The sequence below is a fragment of the Muntiacus reevesi genome, chromosome 4 (assembly GCF_963930625.1).
Source record: "Muntiacus reevesi chromosome 4, mMunRee1.1, whole genome shotgun sequence".
Lineage (NCBI taxonomy): Eukaryota > Metazoa > Chordata > Mammalia > Artiodactyla > Cervidae > Muntiacus > Muntiacus reevesi.
The window spans coordinates 124,047,687-124,071,128 of NC_089252.1; the positions used below are offsets into that span (position 1 = coordinate 124,047,687).

The window sequence follows — 23,442 nt, forward strand, 5'->3', positions numbered from 1 at the left end:
TGTTGAATCATAGTGGCAAGAGTGGGCACCCTTTTTGTTCCTTATCTTAGATGAAATGCTTTCAGTTTTTTACCATTGAAAATGTTTACTGTGGGTTTATCATTTATGGCCTTTATTATGTTGAGATAGGTCCCCTCTATGGCTGTTGTTTTTAGAGAAAGTTTTTATCATAAATGGGCACTGAATTTTGTCAAAAGCTTTTTCTGCATCTATTGAGATTATCATATGGTTTTTGTCTTTCAGTTTATTGATATGGTGTATCACATTGATTGATTTGTGTATATTGAATCCTTGCATCCCTTGGATCCAGCTTGGTCATGGTGTATGATCTTTTTAATGTGTTGTTGGATTCTGTTTGCTAGAATTTCACTGAGGACTTTTGCATTTGTGTTCATCAGTGATATTGGCCTGTAATTTTCTTTGTTTGTCATATCTTTATCTGTTTTGGTATCACAGTGATGGTGGCCTTGTAGAATAAATTTGGAAGTATTCCTGCCTCTGCACTTTTTTGGAAGAGCTTGAGAAGCATAGGCATTAGGTCTTCTCTAAATGTTTGATAGAATTTACCTTTGAAACCATCTGGCTCTAGACTTTTGTTTTTTTTTCAGAGGTTTTTTACCACAGTTTTGATTTTTATTTCCTTCTGATTAGCTTGTTCATAGTTTCAATTTCTTCCTGGTTCATTCTTGGAAGATTGAACTTTTCTAAGAATCTGTGCATTTCTTCTAGGTTGTCCATTTTATTGGCATGTTGCTCTTATGATCTTTCGTATTTCTGCATTGTCTGTTGTAACTTCTCCTCCTTCATTGTTAATTTTGTTGATTTGATTCTTCTCCCTTTTTTTCTTGATGAGTATGGCTAATGGTTTATCAGTTTTGTTTATCTTCTCAAAGAACTAGTGTTCAGGTTTTTTAGTTTTTACTACTGTTTCCTTCACTTCTTTTTCATTTATTTCTGCTCTGATCTTTGTGGTTTCTTTTCTTCTGCTAACTTTAAGGGTTTTCGTTCTTCCTTTCCTAGTTGTTTTATCTGTAAAGTGAGGTTGTCTATTGGGTATTTTTGTTTCCTGAGGTGGGATTGTATTGCTATAAACTTACCTCTTAGAACTGGTTTTGCTGCATCCCATAGGTTTTGAGTTGTGTTTTCGTTGTCATTTGTTTCTAGGATTTTTTTTTTCCTAGGAATTTTTTGATTTCCCTTTTTACTTCTTCAGTAATCTGTTGAATATTTAGAAACATTGTTTAACCTCCATGTATTTGTGTTTTTTTGTTTTTTTTTCCTGTAATTGATACGTAGTCACATAGCGTTGTGGTCAGAGAAGATGCTTGGTACAATTTCAGTTGTCTTAAATTTACTTAGGCTTGACTTGTGACCCGGGATGTGGTTTATCCTAGAGAATGTTCCATGTACGCTTGAGAAGAAAGTGGTATTCTACATTTGGATGGAATGTCCTGAAGATATCAATAAGGTCTATCTGGTCTAATGTGTCATTTAAGATTTGTGTTTCCTTATTAATTTGCTGTTTTGATGATCTGTCCATTGGTGTAAGTGGGTGTTAAAGTCTCCTACTATTACTGTATTACTGTCAGTTTCCCCTTTTATGTCTGTTAGTGTTTGCTTCACTTATTGAGGTGCTCCGGTGTTGTGTGCATACATATTTACAATTGTTATGTCTTCCTCTTGGATTGATCCCTTGATCGTTATGTAGTGTCCTTTGTTGTCTCTTGTTATATTCTTTATTTGTCTGTTTTGTCAGATGTGAGGATTGCTGCTCTGGCTTTCTTTTGATTTCCATTTGCATGGAATACCTTTTTCCATCTTCTTACTTTCAGCCTATATGTATCTCTAGCTCTGAAGTGGGTCTCTTAAAAGCAGCATATATATGGATCTTGTTTTTGTATCCACTCAGCCAGTCTGTGTCTTTTGGTTGGAGCATGTAATCCATTTACATTCAAAGTAATTATCGATATATATGTTCCTTTTGACATTTTCTTGTTTTTGATTTTTGTGGCCTTTTCCTTCTCTTGTGTTTCCTGCCTACAGAAGTTCCTTTAACATTTGCTGTAAAGCAGATTTGGTGGTGCTAAATCCTCAGCTCTTGCTTTTGTGTAAAGCCTTTGACTTCTCCATCAGTTTAGAATGAGATCCTTGCCAGGTAGAGTAATCTTGGTTGTAGATTTTTCCCCTTTTCAGTACTTGAAATATATCCTGCCCTTCCCTTGACTTGCAAAGATCAGCTGTTAATTGTATGAAAATGAAATTGTATTTCCTTCATGTGTTACTTTTCCCTTGCTGCTTTTAGATTGCTTTCTTTGTGTTTAATCTTTGTTAGATTGATTAGTATGTGTCTTGGTGTGTTTCTCTTTGGGTTTATTCTGTTTTGGGGGGACTCTGCTTCTTGGATTTGATCAACTATTTTCTTTTCCATGCTAGGGAAGTTTTTAACTATAATCTCTTCAGTTTTCTCAGATCCTTTCTTTTTCCTTCTTCTTCTGGGAGCCCTATAATGTGAATGTTGGTGTGTTTAATATTATCACAGAGGTTTTGGAGACTGTCCTCAATTCTTCTCATCCTTCTTTCTTTATTCTGCTCTTCAGTCGTTATTTCCAGCATTCTGCCTTCCAGCTCATTTATCTGTTCTGCCTGTTACTCTGTTATTGATTCCTTTTAGAGTGTTTTTAATTGCATTAATTGTGTTGTTTCTTTCTGCTTATTCTTTATTTTCTCTAGGTCTTTGTTAAATGTGTTAATTGATTCTTGGATTTTCTCCATTCTGTTTTCAAAGTTTTGGACCATCTTGACTATTATTCTGAATTCTTTTTCAGGTAGTTTGCCTATTTCCTCTTCCTTTGTTTGGTATTATAAGTTTGTAACTTGTTACTTTCCTTGTGCAGTATTTCTCTTTTCATTTTTTTCTAACTTACTGTGTTTGAGGTCTCCTTTTCACAGGCTTTAGTGTCATCTTCCTTCTTCCTTTTGGTTTCTGCCCGTGGTGGATTAGGGTGGTTCAGTTGTTTGTGTAGGCTGTGGGTTAGGAGGACTGGTCTCTGCGTTCTGGTTGGAGGAGGTCAGCTTTTCTCCCTCTGATGAGCAGGGCTGTGTGAGGTGGTATGTTTTGGGGTGTCTGTGGGAAGCCTGTCTGCTGATGATGGAGTTTGTGTTTTTGTCTTGTTTGTGGTTTGGGGGAGGTGTCCTGTGCTGGGTGCTGCTGGACCTGGGATACAGGTGGAGACCTTTGTGGGAATTCTCACAAATTAGCACTCTTGGGGCTAGGAGCTCTCTGGCAGTCCAGGGTCTTAGACTCAGAGGTCCCATTCCAGAGGCTCAAGCCTGATCTCTGGTTGGGGAACCAAGATTGCACAAGTTGTTTGTTATGGCATGAAAGGGGATTAAAACAAAAGACAAAACAAGAAACAAAGGGAAAACCCCAGACAAATGGTAAACACAAAATCAGACAAATAAAAGCAGAGACAAAGGAACACACACACACACACACACACACATATAAAATTAAAACAGCCCGAGAAAAAGGAAGTAGAAGAGAGTAACCTACTGAGCAAAGGAAATAAAAAATGATATTGACCAGTTATGAACAACTAAAACACACACCAGAAAACAAGACCAAAGCAGAGTGCCAGCTGGGGAATAAACAAAGAAAACAAAGCAAACTAACAAACATGGTGAAATAAAGAAAGGAGGAAGAGAAGACACCCACAGAGCCAGAAACGGCCGATGAGTAGGTTCACTTCAGTCCAGTCACTCAGTCCTGGCTGACTTTGCGACCCCATGAACTGCAGTACCCCTGGCTTCCCTGTCCATCTCCAACTCCTAGAGTTTACTCAAACTCGTGTCCATTGAGTTGGTGATGCCATCCAGGCATCTCATCCTCTGTCATCCCTTTCTCCTCCCACCTTCAGTCATTCCCAGCATCAGGGTCTTTTCACATGAGTTAGTTCTTCCCATCAGGTGGCCAAAGTATTTAAGTTTCAGCTCCAGCATCAGTCCTTCCAATGAATATTCAGGACTGATTTCCTGTAGGATGGACTGGTTGGATCTCCTTGCTCTCCAAGGGACCCACAAGAGTCTTCTCCAACACCACAGTTTAAAAGCATCAATTCTTTGGCGCTCAGCTTTCTTTATAGTCCAGCTCTCACATCCATACATGACTACTGGAAAAACCATAGCTTTGACTAGGCAGACCTTGGTTGGCAAAGAAATGTCTCTCATTTTTAACATGCTGTCTCGGTTGGTCATAGCTTTTCTTCCAGGGAGTAAGCGTCCTTTAATTTCATGGGTGCAGTCACCATCTGCAGTGATTTTGAAGCCCCCCAAAATAAAGTCTGTCACTGTTTCCCTTGTTTCTCCATCTATTTTCCATGAAGTGATGGGACCAGATGCCATGATCTTAGTTTTCTGAATGTTGAGTTTTAAGCCACCTTTTTCACTCTCCTCTTGCACTTTCATCAAGAGACTCTAGTTCTTCTTCACTTTCTGCCATAAGGGTGATGTCATCTGTATATCTGAGGTTATTGATATTTCTCCTGGCAGTCCTGATTCTAGCTTGTGCTTCATCCAGCCTGGCATTTTGCATGATGTACTCTGCATATAAGTTAAATAAGCAGAGTGACAATATACAGCCTTGATGTACTCCTTTCCGGATTTGGAACCAGTCTGTTGTTCCATGTCCAGTTCTAACTGTTGCTTCTTGATCTGCATACAGATTTTTCAGGAGGCAGGTCAGGTGATCTGGTATTCCCATCTCTTGAAGGATTTTCCACAGTTAGTTGTGATCCACATGGTGAAAGGCTTTGGCATAGTCAATAAAGCAGGAGTAGAGGTTTTTCTGGAACTCTCTCGCTTTTTCGATGATCCAGTGGATGTTGGCAATTTGATCTCTGGTTCCTCTGCCTTTTCTAAATCCAGCTGGAACATCTGGAAGTTCACAGTTCACATACTGTTGAAGCCTGACTTGGAGAATTTTGAGCAATACTTTGCTAGCGTATGAGATGAGTGCAACTGTGTGGAAGTTTGAGCATTCTTTGGCATTGCCTTTCTTTGGGATTGGAATGAAAACTGACCTTTTCCAGTCCTGTGGCCACTGCTGAGTTTTCCAAATTTGTTGGCATATTGAGTGCAGCACTTTCACAGCATCATCTTTCAGGATTTGAAATAGCTCAACTGGAATTCCATCATCTCCACTAGCTTTGTTCATAGTGATGCTTCCTAAGGCCCACTTGACGTCACATTCCAGGATGTCTGGCTCTAGGTGTGTGATCACACCATCATGATTAACTGGGTCATGAAGATCTTTTTTGTACCATTCTTCTGTATATTCTTGCCACCTCTTCTTAATATCTTCTGCTTCTGTCAGGTCCATACCATTTCTGTCGTTTATTGAGCCCATCTTTGCATGAAATGTTCCCTTGGTATCTCTAATTTTCTTGAAGAGATCTCTAGTGTTTCCCATTCTATTGTTTTCCTCTATTTCTTTACATTGATCTCTGAGGAAGGCTTTTTTTATCTCTCCTGGCTATTCTTTGGAACTCTGTATTCCAATGGGAATATCTTTCCTTTTCTCCTTTGCTTTTCGCTTCTCTTCTTTTCACAGCTATTTGTAAGGCCTCCTCAGACAACCACTTTGCCTTTTTGCGTTTCTTTTTCTTGGGGATGGTCTTGATCCCTGTCTCCTGTACAATGTCATGAATCTCCATCCATAGTTCTTCAGGCACTCTGTCTATCAGATCTAATCCTTTGAATCTATTTGTCACTTCCACTGTATAATCATAAGGGATTTAATTTAGGTCATACGTGAGTGGTCTAGTGGTTTTTCCTACTTTCTTCAGTTAAGTCTGAATTTGGCAGTAAGTTCATGATCCGAGCCACAGTAGAACTAGAAGTTTATAAAGGAAATAAAAGTATGATTAAAATAAAAATGTTCTCAAAAGCTTAAATAGATTTAATAATAAATCAACAATCATAGCAACAGAGAAAAAAAATCCAGAACTAACTACAAAACGCATCAAAATATAAGAAGAATAGTGTTTTTTCTGATCTCAGCTGTCAGTATCCTTCCCTTGCTGTGAGTCACAGTCCACATCCACCTCCTTAGGTTGCTTTCCAACACTAGGCTATCACTGTACCTGCCGTGGGACAGCTCAGACTCTCATTGGCCCTACTTCTGCGTGTTGTTGCCTCCACTGTCCCCAGCTGCCAGAGCTGGGTGGTTTTCTTCTGTGGGGACTCTCATTATCCATTTATGTATTCCATGGACACAGAGTCTGCCTTGTTGATCCTGGGGATTTAATCCACAGCTTGTACAGCTGGTGAAATGTTTTTGTTAGTCTTCCTTAGCTGCACTGCCTCTGGAGTTCAGTTGTGCCTCTAGCCCAGCTCTGCCTGTGGGCCATCCACAGACGTTTGCTCCTGAGACTGCCCTCTGGGATTTGGGTCTGCTCCGTGAGGACCGGGCGTGGAGGCGGTGCAGCTGCTTGGATTGCAGCGCCAGGCATGAGGGGAGCTGGCGGCCTTGAGCACAGGAGACACGCACTGCTGGGGTTTTTCTAGCCTTGGGCAGCTCTGCCCCGTGGGGACCGGGCGAGGAGGCGGGGCAGCTGCGTGGGCTCTGGGAACCCTGGCAGCCCCGGGAGGCAGGGACACTGGTGTCCTCAGGCACGGGGGCTGTGGTACTTGCTGGTAGTGGTGGTGTCAGTCGCTCAGTCGTGTCTGACTCTGCGACCCCGTGGACTGTAGCCCGCCAGGCTCTTCTGTGCATGGGATTCTCCAGGCGAGAATACTGGAGTGGGTACCCATTCCCTTCTCCCGGGGATCATCCCAGCCAAGAGACTGAACCCAGGCCTCCTGCACTGCAGGCAGATTCTTTACCATCTGAATCACCAGGAAGGCCCCATTAGTCTTTTTTGTGGCTTCTGACAGCGGTTGTTCAAAGAGTTTCACTGGCTCTTCCTTCTCTGTTGCTTGGCACAGCTGGTGCTCGAAAGACCCCCCTAGCTGGGGTCCTTCTCTGTTGCTCAGCACAGCATGTGCTCAGAGTGCCCCCCTGGCTGGGATCCTTTTGTTTGCTCCACAGATCAGGCATTCAGAGATCCACCCTCTCTGGGGTCTTTCTCTGTTGGTCAGCCGCCCGCACAGGCGTGTGGGGAAAGAGAGGCTACAATGATGGCCCCACAGCCTGCGCTTGACTCAGCAGTACTGCCTTGCTTCCTCGACTGCCCTGCTTTCCTCCAAAGGTATTCCCCACTGTGATCTCCCTTATGCCCCCTCCAGCCGTCTCAGTGCAGTCAGCAGCAGACCTCACCCTAGGATTGCTCTCCACTCCCCATACTCCAGTCTCAGCTGCCACCCATTCCAGGAGACCTGCATCCTTGTCTGGGGCATGTAGGGCTGCTGAAGGATTGTCTGTGTGGTTATTACTCCATTCACTGTCACAGATCAGCTGCTGCACTGTCCCATCAGCCTCAAATGCCTCCCCTCTGTCTGAAACAGTTGTTCTTACGTGGGGATCTGACCCCAACTCTTGGATGGAGGTCCAGTCCTGCTCACTCTCCTTTTTTCCCTTCCTTCTTTCATCTTACTGAGCTTTGTGTGGATCTATATATTCCTTTCCAATGGTCAGGGACTCCTGTCGACTCTCAGCTGGTATTCTGTGAGATCTTGTGCATCGGAAGATGTATTCCTGGTGCACCTGTGGAGAGAGATGTACTCCCATGTCCACCTACTCCTCCACCATCTTCTCTCTTATCCCCCCCCCCCCCCTTTTTCCCCTAGTGTTTTTATTTTTAATTTAGAGACTAACACAGAAAGCATGACTTTGTCATCAACAATGTGATTACCAGGAATTTAGATGCTTCCTTTTGGAAATAATTTCAAATGCAAATATCATTTTGTTCAAATGTTGGCAGCAGATAAAGGACTTGTGTCTGGAACACACACATAATTTTCACAACTCATGGATAAGAGACAACCCCATTTAAAAATGGGCCAATGATTTTGAAGTTGTTTCTCAAAAGACAGTTCACAAAAGGTCAGTAAACTCATGAAAAGTTGCTCAGCATCATTAGTTACCAAGGAAATGTAAAACTAAAACCATGGTGGGTACCACTTCACACCCACTAGGATGAGTATAATAAAGAAGATGGACAACAAGCCTCAGCAGGAATGTGGAAAAACTGGAATCTCAAACATGGCTGATGAGAATGTAAAGAGGGCAGTCAGTTTCGAAAATACAACTTTAGAGCAATTATTTTACTTTATATGTATGCAGGAGAACTGAAAAGCTATGTCCACACAAAGTTTTTATGCAAATGTTCATAACAGTGTTCTCCATAATAGCCAAAAAGTGGAAGCACCGCAAATGTTCATCAGTGAATGGTGGATAAACAAAATGTGTTGTCTGCCCACGTGATGGATTATTATTCACCTGTGACTGAAGCACGGACACACACTACCACATGGATAAACCTCGAGAACATGCTCAGTGAAGTAAACCCAACGCAGAGGTTGTTAGTGTGTGCTTCTGTTAATAAAAATCCAGAATAAGCAAACAAAAGCTGCTGAAGGGGGACTGGTGACTGCCAGGGGCTGGGGGTGGCGAGGAAGATAGAGAGAGAGACGCTCAGGATGATGGGAATTTTCTGGAACTGAATAGAGCTCGTGGGTAAGTACTGAACTTCAGTGATCAGATTGTGGAAATAAAAGGTGGACCGCTCTTCCCGCGAGTCACTGTCGTCTTCCTTCGTCAGGACGGCAGAGAGCATCAGGCTCCACGCTGAGCGAGTCAGGAGCCAGTGGGCTGTGCGACGGGGTCACGTCTCAGACGCCCTGCGGGAGCAGGTCCTAGCAGTTAGGGCCGCTGGCGACACAGCGGGTGAAGCGACGTCGTAGGTGCCGTCTCCCTGTGATGCCGTGTGAGAACAATAGGTTCTTCTTCAAACTCGCAGGGCACCAAACTGGCACCAAATTGTAGAATCTCTTATTTTAACTCTGAGAGAGAGTGAAGGACAGGGAAGCCTGGTGCGCTGGAGTCATGGCATGGTCAAGACTCAGATACAAGTTAGTGACTGGACAAAGAACAACAGTCTCTTAACCTGAGAATCAGTCTAAAGCAGTTACAAAAGCGACCTTCTAGAAGAGAGTCACATTTCCCATGAACTAACTGGCTCAAACAAGCCAGATGACTGGTTTGGATGAAAGGTGATAGGCGGGAACAGATTCTTTAGAACCTTCCTCTTCTCTGTCTGTGAAGCTCACCGGAGTTGGGTGTGACAGTGATGAGGAAGAACAAGGAGAGACCACTCCTCACCAGACCCCTGAGCTTATCGGTAATCAGCTATACGGGAAATACAAGGAAGTAAAAGTTGGCTGTTCTTCTGAATTGTTCAAATCAGAACTTGGGTGTGCAGTTCCGCAGTGTGTGCTTGGAGACGATCCTGTTGTCCCGGTCCTTCTGCAGGAAGTAGGCCTCGCGCCTGGCGGGGGGCTCCCGATGGCCCACGTGAACGGTCCAGCTGTCTGCCCAGTCCTCCTCCCCACCACAGCATCCGTGCACCAGTGTCCCACCAGGCTGCAGTGCGTGGCTCCTCGGCTGCGCCCACCTGATCAGTGCCCCCAGGCCTGGCTAGGCGTGCCCAGTGTGGCCGCGGGCCCCGCCTGGGGACGGTCTGGGAGCGCCGGGCGGTGCCTGCGGGGGTGACCGCCTGGCAGCCAGGGCATGCGCACCGGTGTTGGAGTTGGGGATCCCGCCGCTGCTCTGCTTGCCGCGCGGTCTCCTGTCTGCTCCGCTCCCCCCTCTTCTCATTGCTTTTATGGTATGTAGGAAGCAAGGTTGCTTTTTGTTCCAGAGGGAGACATTACCTCATCCTCAAGGTTGCTTGATGCACGCACAACTCTGAGAAACGTCTTATGTGAAGAGTGGTTAGGACCTTACGGTGTTCTCACGTACTCCGCAAGACATAGGGGAGCCCCAGAGACCAATGAATGGAGAAGTGTCTTAAGTTCCATCAGGACGTGTTAAAGAAACTTACTGCAAGCAAAGTAGTTGGGTAACTTTCATGATGATAAGAGTAAAGTAAGTATAATTTGGAAAGGAGGAGACCTTCACCTGACCTGGATTTCTCATATTTCTCATGTTTTCAAGTGGAAGTCTTTGTTCCTGAAATTTTATCCAGATAGAATGAACTAGAACGGTTTAGTGCAGGTTTTTAGCTTTAGCACTCGCCTGTTATCTCAGGATTCTTCATTAACAACAGATAATAATGCTTATAGTCTCTGATTTCAGTTTGATTTCAAGTCAAGGTGTAACTAATGAGTATGGGGATTTGTTAAAAAAGCATGGAGCTTATAAGAACACTCTGTGTGTGTGGCTTACTCTTCTTCTCTTAAAAACATGTAAGTTTTTATTCTTTATCCTTCACTTTGTGAAAGTGTTTCACATCATTGTACATTGATATGGTCCTTTTATAGCTGTTGTACTTTGGGGAGATTTTATCTTTTAATCCTTCTTTTGAATTTCTAATTTTATCTATTGCGCTTTCAATTTGAAGCGTTCTTTGTTGATCTCTACCTCTCACCCCACTTTGAAAAAATGTTTTGTTCTTATGTCATGAGTGTTATCTTTTGTTTTTTGGAGGATATTAATTATTTGTTGCTCAGTCACTCAGTCGTGTCCAGCTCTCTGTGACCCCAGCTGTCTGTGGGCTGCAGCACACCAGGCTTCCCTGTCCTTCACCAGCTCCCGGAGTTTGCGCAAACTCATGTCCGTTGAGTCAGTGATGCCGTCCAGCCATCTCATCCTCTGTTGTTCCTTCTCCTCCTGCCTTCAGTCTTTCCCAGAGCTAGTCTCTCTTTTAAGGTTTTCTTCTCTGTATGTTATTGATTTGGAGTTGCTGTTTATTTTGGTCTCCTTCCATATTTGAAGTTTTTTTCAATTATCTGATCGTGTTTGACCATTCATTCTTAGGAGACGTAGCAAAGCTGATTAGAAGTTGTGGAATGTATAGAGTTCACAACAGGAACCTCCCAAATGTCCCTTCAGCTTGTAAACTCTCATTGCTACATTTTCAGTGGCTCGTGTGTTTCTATGGTGTAATTCCCTGGGTCCCTAAACTTCTCTGGTAAAGACGCACTGAATCACCGTTTGGCAAATACTGAGTGGCTGAGTGTTAAAATCAGCGGGAGCGTGAGAAGTGTCAGGGCACTAGTGTCAGTCTGATTTTAACAGACTTTCAGGTATCACCGTCATATTATTAAAAATTTGAATAGTCACATTTTAAGAACACATTGCACAGAGAAAATGAGTGTAGTCTTGTTGGCGGCTTGATCATGTCCACGTCACTAAAATGCCTGTGTGCGTGTGTGTTAGTCGCTCAGTCGTGTCCCACGCTTCGAAGCTCCATGGACTGTAGCTCGACAGGCTCCTCTGTCCTTGAGATTCTCTAGACAAGACTTCTGGAGTGGGTTGCCATTTCCTCCTCCAGGAGATCTTCCTGACCAGGGATCAAATCTGGGTCTTTGCATCGCAGACAGATTCTTTACTGTCTGAGCCACCAGGAAAGCCCAAAATGCCTGTGGTGATGCTAAATAAATAATTACTTTCAGTGAGAATATAAGTTGGAAAACAACAATTTTTAGCAACTTATATTGACTTTGAACCACTGTTTCTGTTTACAATCCAGATTCTTACCTTTTCCTTTTGTTATAACTCTTACCTTTAATCCCTTAACCTTTCTAGGGTTTTAAAACATATTCTGGCTTGCTTCTCATTGTTGTTTCTGAAGACATTTGGGTTTTAGCCCTTTGCTTTTCCTCTTTCAGAGATGTGTTGCTATCTCTTATTCACTGATACTCTTCTCAAACCTAGGGATCATTAGTACCTGCGAGTATATTTTTTGATAATAACCTTCTTATAGTATTGCAAGGAGGCTTAGGTTTAAAAGTAAGAATTATAAGATTTCAGAATTTTGGAGTTTTGAACTAAAATATTCAAACTACAAAGAATAACAGATTATAAAAAGCTGGTGTTTTTCTTCTAAAAGTTTACAATGAAAAAGAAGTTATTCTTTAGAATGCAGGAAAAAAGTTCCCCTATCCTTGTGAAAACAAAGTTGTACTTTAGAATTTTGGAAATGACTCTTTGCCATAGTCCTAGCATGAATTTGAAATGTGAGTAAAAGTACCTCTCAGGGATACAGCTATATTAACTATAGAGAAGGCAATAAACTTGCTTTTAAAAAATTTCTTTCTAGTTGGAATTTTTAAGAAAATATTTCCTGTCAAAGCAGTTCTTTGGCAGTGCTGTACTTCTCTTTGGGCTCAAAAAAGCCATTTTTCTTACTACATTGACGTCTGCTGAGTATCTCAAGAAGCAGTTTAGGAGTATTTGAATGTTTGTGTTCAGACTGCCTGAACTGAAAATTATTTTGGACTGAAAATATGTTAGTCTGGAAATACTTTTAAGTTACTTCAAACTGTTCTATATGATAGAGTGGAATTGGGTCCATCATTGCATAATGCCTTAAAAGCACCAACTTAGGCATACATAGAAGAAAATTTCTGAATCAAGCTCATAAGTATGAATGTATTAAATGTGTAGAACTGAGCATTAAGAGTGAATGCATTAGTGGCCTAGAGCAGTAATTGCTTAGAACAGTTTAAAGAACCTCAGTAAAATACATATGTCAAATATTTGCCATCAAATGCCTTGAAATCATTTGTATTCAAGATTCATTGCATTAATCAGTTTGAAAGCAAGCATTATATAAACAACTAAGTCCTATTCATTTCAGAGAATATCAAAATGTTATGACATTTAATTTAGTAAGCAATGAGGTTGCTTTTTCATTTTAAAGCAACATAACTTTAAAAGCATCACAAATAAGGCATCATAAAGAACCTCTGTATTATACTTCACAGTTTAGAAAACTCCTTCACATACATTGTTTGAGTTAATCTACAGTAATCTTGTGAGGAAGGTAAAACAGCTTCTACCCATGGTAGGTTAAGTGTCTGGCCTACTCTACAACTGTTCCTCTTCCCAATATTCTACCTGATCCTACTATAGGAACCAAATCTTGTGACTCTTGGACTGCTTTCTTCTTTATATGATGGTTGTTTGGCTTTGCTATTCTTTTTTGTAATTAAAAACATTGTTTTCCTTTTACTTGTGGAACAAACAGGACAGATATGTTTCATATAAAATTCTCCTAATGTATTTTAAAAACTCACAGAATACTGTTTATTGCCAGAGGCATAAACTAGCATGAGATCTAAAATAAAGAACATTTATTTCTTTATTTTTCATACAGTTTCTTAAAGTTGAACTTGGAAATTGTCTTAATTATTTAAAATTTTGTTTTATAGATACTATATTTCGAAAGGTGCTATTGTGGATCAACTTGGAGGAGACCTAAATTCAACTCCATTGCACTGGGCCACAAGGTTTAAATTTGCTTCTGGATTGTTTTCCCCTTTTAGCAGTCTATAACTGACTTTTTAAAAGAATAATGTGCTGAAATGCATGGGAGAACTTGTTATGCTGATAGTTAATGTCAATGATGAACTCATTTATTGCTGTCCAGGGTTACTTGCATTGAAAGCAAAGTTTATTGTCTAAAGTGTCGTTTAGGAGTTAACCATGCTGATATCAATCCAGTTAATTATAAGTTGGGGTTAAACTTTGGAATACTTTTGCAGTCTATATATGTTTACACTGAAAGAAGTGTCTGGTTCATGGGACAATTAAGGTCATACTGGAATAGGATTAATAGAATATAGTAACTATTTAATACATGTTTCAAGAAGTTATAAGTATAAATTTTCAAAGACTTTTATACCAGTTAAGACTTAAGAACATAAAATCCTAAATGTGTCTTGACATATATCTATTTTAAAATAACATAGAATAAGGTTTTTCTAATCTTTTCTACCATTACCCTATTTGTTTTTAAGAGATCTTTCCAGAGTTTCTTGTTTGAAATAACTTTATATATTTAAGTGTTTATTCTTTTATGTTTTAGACAAGGCCATCTATCTATGGTTGTGCAACTAATGAAATATGGTGCAGACCCTTCATTAATTGATGGAGAAGGATGTAGCTGTATTCATTTGGCTGCTCAGTTTGGACATACCTCAATTGTTGCTTATCTCATAGCAAAAGGACAGGTAAAAAAATTCACAGTGGGGTAGATTTTAATCAAACGTTCTTCATGGTTTGAATACCTAATATCATTGGTGTTAACAAGTGTAACAGTCTAGTGATATTAAAATAGTACTTTCTGATGAGTGAAGAGAGTAAATAAATGAGCTGTTTATTGTAGTTAACCTAAAAGTACAAAAACCAGTTATGACCCAGATAATGACCCATTAAGTTGGGTTTTTATTTCCAGTAGTGATAGACATGAATTTCAGAAAGTAAGGAGAAAATTTAGGTTGTCTGTTTTTCCCCCTTAATTACACCCTTTGAATATATTATCTGAATTCATTTAAACTGTTTTGAACATAATACTGGTTATTTTCTATATTAAGTCCCTCTCAAGGGGGATACATTCTTCACTCATTTTCTGTTTCCGACGTCTAAAATGCTGCTTCTTACATGTCAGAAGAATTCTCATGATTTAAGTGGTTCTTCCTAATTATTCCTGAATATGTAGTGACTATAATCACATTAAATATTATCAGTTTATGTGTACCATGATTTTCTAATAGCAAATGCATTTTGTTAAAAGTTATATCACTTAATTTTTCTTTCATGACTTTTTTCTAGTTGTACTTGCACATTAATTTTATAGTTAAGGATCTTATAAAAGTAAGATAAATGATTTTAATTCAGTGTTGTTAAAATATATTTGTTATTTTAATGTGAAACATTAGATTTAGGATTTGAATACTATTTTGTGACTCCTTTGAGGTATTTGCTGTTGACAGTGCCAGTCAGTGATGATTGTATGTTGTACGCTATTGCTAAGAAAAGGAGGCGGAGGCTGGTTAAGTTCATTGTTGAAAGGGGGAGTTTTATCATCTATCATTGTGTTAAAGACTGCCCCCTAAATCTGATGATTTTAGAACACTACCCACCGTTATATTTCACAGTTCTCTGGGTTGACTGGGCGTGGCTGGGTGGTTCTTCCTGTGATGATAGCAGGGGGGACGTATATAGGGGCTCCGCTGGGCTGGAGAATGTCTCACTTGCATACCTTGTATCTTGATAGGAATGGCCAAAAGGCTGGGCTCACTTGGGATACCTGTCTCTTTTTCTCCATGCAGTCCCAGAATTTCTCCTTCTCCACACCACCCCTCCATGCGCTCTCTCTAGCAGGGAAGCATGGTGGCGCAGAGCTCCCCAAAGAGCAAAAGCAGAAGCTGTTGGACTTTTTTAGAGGTTTTGAACCAGCATGGAAACATTCCTGCTCCATTCTGTCAATTAAACCAAGTAACAGGGCCAACCTGTGTTCATGGTGGGAACACAAAGGTTTGCACACCCGGAGAGGAGGTTTATTGAAGGCTGTCTTTGGAGACCAGCTACCAGGAGGCACCATCTTTGTTCTCCTACAGTTCCTTCTAGACTGGGGATAAAAGCAGTAGATGGCGCTGTTGCACATCACATTGTCTTTACTGGCCTTCTATATTACAGATATGAGTTTACAATACATGTTCACCTTTTCTCTTCCAGTTTTTCACTGGGTAGGAATAGGGGAATAAAGTTTTGGCTCTCTTTGCTAACCTGTTGGTTTTTGAGTTCGGATGTTTCAGTCGTCAGTTTAACTCTGGCATAGTGTGGAGGCTATAAAAGTCCTAAAGGGTAGACTTTTTTGTTATGGTACTTTTCGTGCAGTAAATAGATGATGATGTTAATGAGTGTCTGAAAGATAATTAGTTTTCTTTTTCATGAGTAATTGTTTTTTCCTGCTTACAAAAGCAACAGTACTTACTGTATTCAAACATAACAGAAAAGTATGGCTTAGAGAATGAAATCTCACCTCTTTCTTTACCTCCTCACCCCCATTGAGATCTCTTCCTCTAATGTTTACTATGTATTTTTCCAGAATTTGTCAATGTACATGCTAAAATATCATAGAAAGAAAACCCCTCTAACGTGCATTCCATTGTACTTTAAATGGGTTCCAAAGTCCTTCTCTGGCCTGCTGAACTACGTGTAGTCTAGCCCTGGAAACCTGTCATCTCATCTTGTCTCTGCCTCACTCACTGCTTTTACCACACCTGTCTTGCAGTTCGCTCAGCAGCTTTGATAAGTTTTTTCATAGGGCCTTTGTGCCTGCTCTTCTGCTTGGTAATTCTTCTCAGTCACACAGTTCGCTCTCCTTTTCTCTCTCACTTTAATCAGATGTTTGCTCAATTTTGATTAGTTCTGATTAGTTCCCAATTATAAGCAGTAATAAAATTAGTGTATTTCTAATTCCTACTTATTCTCCATCTTATTTTGTCATTAGTCAGTAATACTGTTTTTCTTAGTGTTAACTTTTTTCTGATAAATATAACTTACATTTCTGTTATGTGATTTTTCAGCTCTAAATAATATTCTTTGACTCATAGCTATTGCAGGGTAGACACTCTCTATACTTTCTTTTAGTCTTTTCCCAGCCCCACCCCCCTTTTTTATTAATTGTGCCAAATTTACATTCTTAGAACAAATAACATTTCCACTCAGTTTGTCATTCTATTCATCACAGTTGTTTCATGTCAGTTATACTGTTAAATATATTCAGTGCTCACTACCAATTCTTTTGAATGATTTTCAGGGGAAAATGCTAAGTAATGGAGCCCTGTTGATCATGGAATTCCCATAACCTTTTGATCTGGGCTTGTTAATTCTTCCTAATAGAGAATACTCATACGTCCAGGCTGAACTTGGAAAAGAAGTACCAAGTTTTAAATCCTGACCCAAAGAGAGAAAAGGTTGATTTTCATTTTTCTTTTAGTACTCTAGAGGTGTGGCATAGTTTTACATTTTTATTTATTAATATTTTTAATACTGTCACTTTTAAAAAATGATAATGCAGAGACTTATGACTAAGAAGGAAGAAGAAACTTAAACATAAGAATTTACATGTTTGTTTTAATTGGATATCAAATTTAGTTGAGCTTTCTTGAAACCAGGGCAGTGAAGGAAGTAAAATAAGTGACAGTACTCAGCTCTCATGTAAGAAGCCAGGAAGTCTGTCATTTCTTCAGAGCAGCTTTTTTAAAAGATTTTTATTGGAAAAAAAAAAAGTATAATATAAATATTGAGTGAGGTTACATGAGATATTCCCAACAACACATAGAATAAATTTAGAAATGGATTTGTAGTGGTAAGGCACGATACCTAACTATAGTTTTCATGAGACAGACTGAAATTAGTGATGTCCAAGGATATATGTTACCTCTTGTCAAGATAGTGATCCTCGACTTTTTTTCTCTTTACCTCAGTGTATTTGGACATTTAAGACATACTCACATCAGTAAGAGTGACTTACAGAGAACCGTACATAGAGTTATGAAGTGTTTTACAGTGTACTCACTATAACTGTGCTCTCTCTGCTGGGTGGTAGGTTAGATAACGTAAGTTGGATAACATCTATGGGTTTGATGTAGTCCAGGAATGGGAGATGGGGATGGGATGAAGAGGAAACAATTTTTATTGAATGTCTGTTATGTTCCAGGCTATAGAATTAGGTTGCCTTACACACATCATTCCATTTAATCATCACTGGGATTTTACGAAGCCATTATTGTATTCACATTTGTATATGGGAAAGCTGAGGTTCAGGGAATTAAAGTAATTTTGTCAATTTTACAGTTAAGTGATGGAGCTAGGAATTCAAAATCTTGTCTGTCTTGTTCTAACGCCCATGCCTTTCCCAAGCCTAGAAGAGTAGATAGGTAAACTTGTCTTTTCATTTAACAGATGGCTTTTTATTATTCTCCATGCCCAGAAAAATACATACAAAGATGACTTTAAAACAGTTTTGATCTTTAAAGAAGTGTTGTTCTAGTTAATGAGACAGATACCTCAAGTACAAAGCAGAATCAATCCAAATTGATTGCTGGAGTGGGTCAAGAGAAAGAATTGTAGGGAACTGAAACTAATAGAATCCCTGATATATTAGCATGTCTTGAAAGAAGATTTAGATAACTTGAGAAGAGTTTGGGTTGAATAGGTAGTAGTTTTAGTTCTAATTTTCTAAAAAGAAAAAAGAGCTAAGCATAAGGGAGAAAAAGTACAGTACCAAGGAAAGCAAAAAGCTGGGTAGGAGAGGAAAAGTAATCATGGTTTCTACATAACTTTATTGGGAATAGTATTCATACGTATTTATAATAATGTAAGTATCAAATATTTATAGAACCTGAATTATTATCTGTTCAGAGGAAGGAATAGGAAAGGTGCATGTCTGTGATGGGGCAGTGAGAAGAAAGAGAGAATATGCCATTTTATGTATTGAGGTTATATAAAATATGGATATTGAGGGTAATGCCTAAAACTGAAAAATCAGTAAGTACCAATTCAGGTTTTTCATTTTAAGTATGTGGGAGTAAAAAGCACAATAATGAGTTTTAAAAAATGAAAATGGTAGGGAGTAAGACAGAAGATTGCTTATTATTTTGCTTTTTCACCACAGACTTTGTAGAGTTAGTTAATTCTAAAAATATTTATGTGTAGTGACATAGTGATGAAAAGCATTTTAAAACAAAGAACAAATTTAATAAATTTTAATAGATTCAGAACATTTGACTCTTTTAAAATTTATTGAATTTATTCTTTGTTTTAAAATGGCTAGAAATAAACAGGGTTTTATTATTCTTTCATATCATGAATTAGTATAAAGAAGTTTTTCAGAAACATATGTCATTTATTTAATCTATTCGTTGTGGGTGAAAGATCAAGAGAAGGTCAAGATCTTTAAATGAAAACATTAAAAGGCTGAGTGAAGCATCTTAAAAGAGAAAACTATAAATAGAAGGTAATTAAATATTAAATATATATATTTATATTTATAAATAAGTATATTTATGTAGATATTTATATCCATATTAATTTAAATATTTAATAAATAGTTTTATTTTAAAGTTAAGAAAGAAAAAGTTTCATAAATCAACCTTGATTGAGTGGTGTTATCATTCTGGTTTCTTTTGTGATGTGTAAATTATGTTTTTCTGAGTAAATTTGGTAGGGACTTAGAAATTTTTACTGTCTGGCTTTTTACTCTATCAGGATGTAGATATGATGGATCAGAATGGGATGACGCCTTTAATGTGGGCAGCTTATAGGACACACAGGTATGTAACCGTTACAGAACACTTACTCAGGTCATTTCAGCATGATGAAGTGTAACACAGGTGGTGAGGAAAAGCAATCAATGTTACACTTATTAACATTTAAAATTCTTACAATGAATACATAGTATATAACACAGATTATCTTTTTGGATATTTTGAGCCTTTATGTTTACTTTTATGTTGGTAATTGTAGCATCCTTAAGGTAGTCTTAAGCACCTTATTAAAAGTATAACTCAATTTTTATATGACTTGTGTGTTGGCAAGTTTAACATTAATAAATTGCCTTAAATCATTTTTGGAACAGTCTAGATTTAAATTTAAAATTTTAATTGTTTAAGTATTTAAATATTAATGACATTAATTCCATGATGTAGAATATAAAGATCAGGACCAACTGTGTGCTCTCTTGGAACTAGTTTACATTCTTTGATGTAGAACATACTTAATATTTCATATTAAAAATGTTGTCTCATTACTCACTCTAAAGCTGTCAAAAATAGGTTAGAATAGAAGTGTTCCAAGATGGAATATAACCACAATCAGTTTAGTATCTGTAATGATTTCTATAATTGAAATTAGGGTTGTTGTTGTTGTTGTGTTTTTTTTTCCTTTTCAGTGTGGATCCAACTAGATTGCTTTTAACATTCAATGTTTCAGTTAACCTTGGTGACAAGTATCACAAAAACACTGCTCTGCATTGGGCAGTACTAGCAGGGAATACCACAGTCATTAGTCTTCTTCTGGAAGCTGGAGCTAATGTCGATGCCCAGAATATCAAGGTAAAAATAGCCTTTATTGATTGTGCTTAGTGAAATGTGATTACCAAGGTTGGAATTCTTTAATAAAACTTAGGTTTTTTAATAGACTGTCAGAGGTGGAAGAAGCTAGCTTACTCTCAACCCTTTGTTTCCATGCAAGAATTTGTTTTGAAAAACTAATTTATTTTCGTCTTTTAGTATTGAAGTATTTTTCAGATTTTGGTGACCTTTTCATTAGTGAATTCTTACTGACATTTATCTATTTATAGCTGAATAGATAGTTTTATGGTTTCTTTAAGAAGATTATTGCACTAAGATCCCACATGCGGCACCACGCAACCTAAATAAATAAATAAATAATATCATTACAGAGAATCACAGATTTTTATCCCAAGTATACATAATAACTCTCAGTAATTTTTTGACTTGGTCATTAATATCTTATTTTTATAAAGGTCAAGACCTTTAAATTTGATAATCACCTTTATGATATTTATAGGAGAATTTCTCTCTATGCTGGAGTAATCCAAGAAAAATGTACCCAAAAAGTATACACAATGTTAACATTTACACTCTGAGCACTTAGAAATTTATAGACATTTTTATGAATACCTACAAGAAAATTCTATTGGTAATCTTAAATTTTGGTTAACCATTCTCAGTTTTAATGCTTGTCTTTTAGCAACAGACTTTTTCTGTGAAATGACTTGAAAATTTTAAACATCTTTTAATAACCTGCCTTCTTAAATAACTTTGTACTCATTAACAAATGTTGTTTAATTTTTACTGTAAGCCATAGTATTTTCTCAGTCATGCCTCTTAAATTTCTAAGGAGTATATGCTATTTAAATATGAAAGGAATTTGAGTTGCATAATAATCTAAAATGGCAATCAAAAAGTTGGTTATCTCCTGCTGGATCAGGGCATCTTTTTATGTAGCAGTGAACAGTTCTTTCTCTGTTTGATTACTCTGAGAAGATTAAACTACTAAAATAGCTTAGACTAATTTATTTATAATTACAACCAATTTTTAGAGGTGAGTCTCTAACTAAAAGTACTTAGTTAAAAGTTACTATCAAATATCTTATTGGAAACACTATGAAGTTGAGAAAAACATGTATTTTCTTTTACCTTTTTTCAAGTTCAAGTCTTTTTGTCTCTACCCAAAGTGATCAGAATGGTCTAGTTACCTGCTGGTAAATTTATGGAAAGAGGACAATCAAGTTACCCTCGTGTCTGACGTGTGATGAACACTCTTAAGTTTTGTTGACTGAATGAAGATTCTTGTCTTGAGCTTCACCCCTAGGTTGGTTTTCATGACTGTGCTGGCATACCTCTCTGCCACTTCTGAAATCATAGAAATTTTTGCTTTTCCAAAGATTTTAAAATAAGAAGTTCTGAAAAGTTCATAATATCATAATTAGTAAATTAGACTGATCCCAAGGCCTGAAGAAAAAGAAAGGAGGAGTTTGACTAAACCTAATCAGTATCCCTGTGAGAAAAAATTTAACTAGATGACCTTATATTTTATGATCTGAATTGCTTTAGAGTGTTATTTTTCTCCTCTTAGCTACTGGATAGCCATTCCTAAAGTGAGTCATGCCTCAGGAATACATTTCCAGTAATTAGTGTTATATTTTAATAGAACCAGTTTCACTATGGCAAATAGTGTATGTCCATAGACTTTGCCAAGAATCATATAGATATGTTGAAATTACAGTAGTACCAAAGAATTATGACAAAGTGACGGCACAGTTTTATAATTTGAAACTAGTAGTTAGCATTTTCAGAGCATTTAAAATTATCTTTTCTTAGCATATAAAAGTTTAGATAACTTCTCTTCAGTCATGAACTTTTATGTAGTTGAGATGTGGTTTGTAAATTTAATGTCTTTTCATCTTGTACTCCACATTAACCATTGTATAAACTTTTGACAAGCTTTTGGCTTCCCAGGCAGCTGACTGCCAGTGCAGGAGACTGGTGGGCTACCATCCATGGGTCACAGAGAGTCAGACGTGACTGAGTGACTGATGTTTTCACTCTCATGCAACTCCCAGGTGTACAGCATGAGGATTTGACATTGGCACACCTTGCAAAATGACTAGCATGTCAAGTGAACATCTATCACCATCACAGTTACAAATTTCTTTTTTCCTGTGATGCAAACTCCTCAAGATTTGGGCTTCCCAGATGGACACAGTGGTAAAGAACCTGCCTGTCAGTGCAGTGGACCCAAGAGACAGGGGTTTGATCCCTGGGTGAGGAAGATCCCTTGGAGGGGGGCATGGTAACCCACTCCAGTATTCTTGCCTAGAAAATCCCATGGACAGAGGAGCCTGGTGGGCTACTGTCCAAAGGGTTGCAAAGAGTTGGACACAACAAAAGTGACTTAACGCACACATGATGCAAACCCTCAAGATATTTACTCTTAGTGACTTCTGAATATGCACTACAGTATTGTTAACTGTGGGCTTGCTGGTGGCTCAGTTGTAAAGAACCTGCCTGCCAATGTCGGAGATGCAACTTCCATCCCTGGGTTGGGAAGATCCCTCTGGAGGAGGAAATGGTAACCCCACCAGTATTCTTGCCTGGAAAATCCCACGGACAGAGGAGCCTGGCAAGCTGCAGTCCATGCAGCTACAAAAGAGTTGGACCTGATTTAGCAGCTAAATAACAGCAATTGTTAACTATAGTTGTCATGTATTATATCCTCGTGATTTCTTTTTTTTAGAACTGGCAGTTTATACCTTTGACTCCCTTCGCTAATCTCCCCAACTTCCCACACTGTCTACCTCTGGCACTCAGCAGTCTGTATCTGTGAGCTTGCGTTTTGTTGATGTTTTGTTTTTAGATTCCACATGTAAGTGGTATCATAAGGTATTTGTCTTTCTTCTGACTTATTTGAAGTGACACTGTTTTTAAAGGAAATAAAGTCTAAGGAGTTGCTTCAGTTGCTCAGGGAGCATTTATACTTTCAGAGTAAAAACAATCTTTTTAACCACACTGGTGAAAAAGTAGATTTTTGTTTAAAACTGTAATTGTAATGTGATTAAAAGAGTGAAATAAGTATCAAATACCTTTTCTACTGGAATGTGGCATTCCTAATATGCTGAAGCCTGGTCACCTTCTAGTGGAAAGTGTTCATTCATCCAAAAAATGTTTGTTTAATGCTGGGCAGTCAGTGCTTTAGATAGACAAAGTCCCTATTCTCTCAGAAAATTACACCGTATTGAGGAAATAGACAATAAATAAATAGCAAACACATACACAGAGGCAAATGTGGTTGTGATGAGGGCTAAGGGGGCTATATCAGGTGAGAGTGATTCGTGCGTGCCTCTGAGACAGGGACCATTTAGATACGTGAGAAAACACTTTTCATGTAGAGGAACCCGCAAG

At 38.6% G+C, this 23,442-nt stretch overlaps 1 protein-coding gene across 1 annotated transcript in view; it reads left to right on the forward strand.

Moving 5' to 3' along the window:
• The window catches only part of ZDHHC17 (zinc finger DHHC-type palmitoyltransferase 17), a 98,116-nt gene that overhangs the window by 35,996 nt on the left and 38,678 nt on the right, over positions 1-23,442 (forward strand). The window contains exons 4-7 of the mRNA XM_065934125.1: positions 13,375-13,452; positions 14,031-14,175; positions 19,223-19,287; positions 19,905-20,067. Coding sequence (XP_065790197.1) covers positions 13,375-13,452; positions 14,031-14,175; positions 19,223-19,287; positions 19,905-20,067 — 451 coding nt within the window. The remainder of the gene's footprint in view (positions 1-13,374; positions 13,453-14,030; positions 14,176-19,222; positions 19,288-19,904; positions 20,068-23,442) is intronic.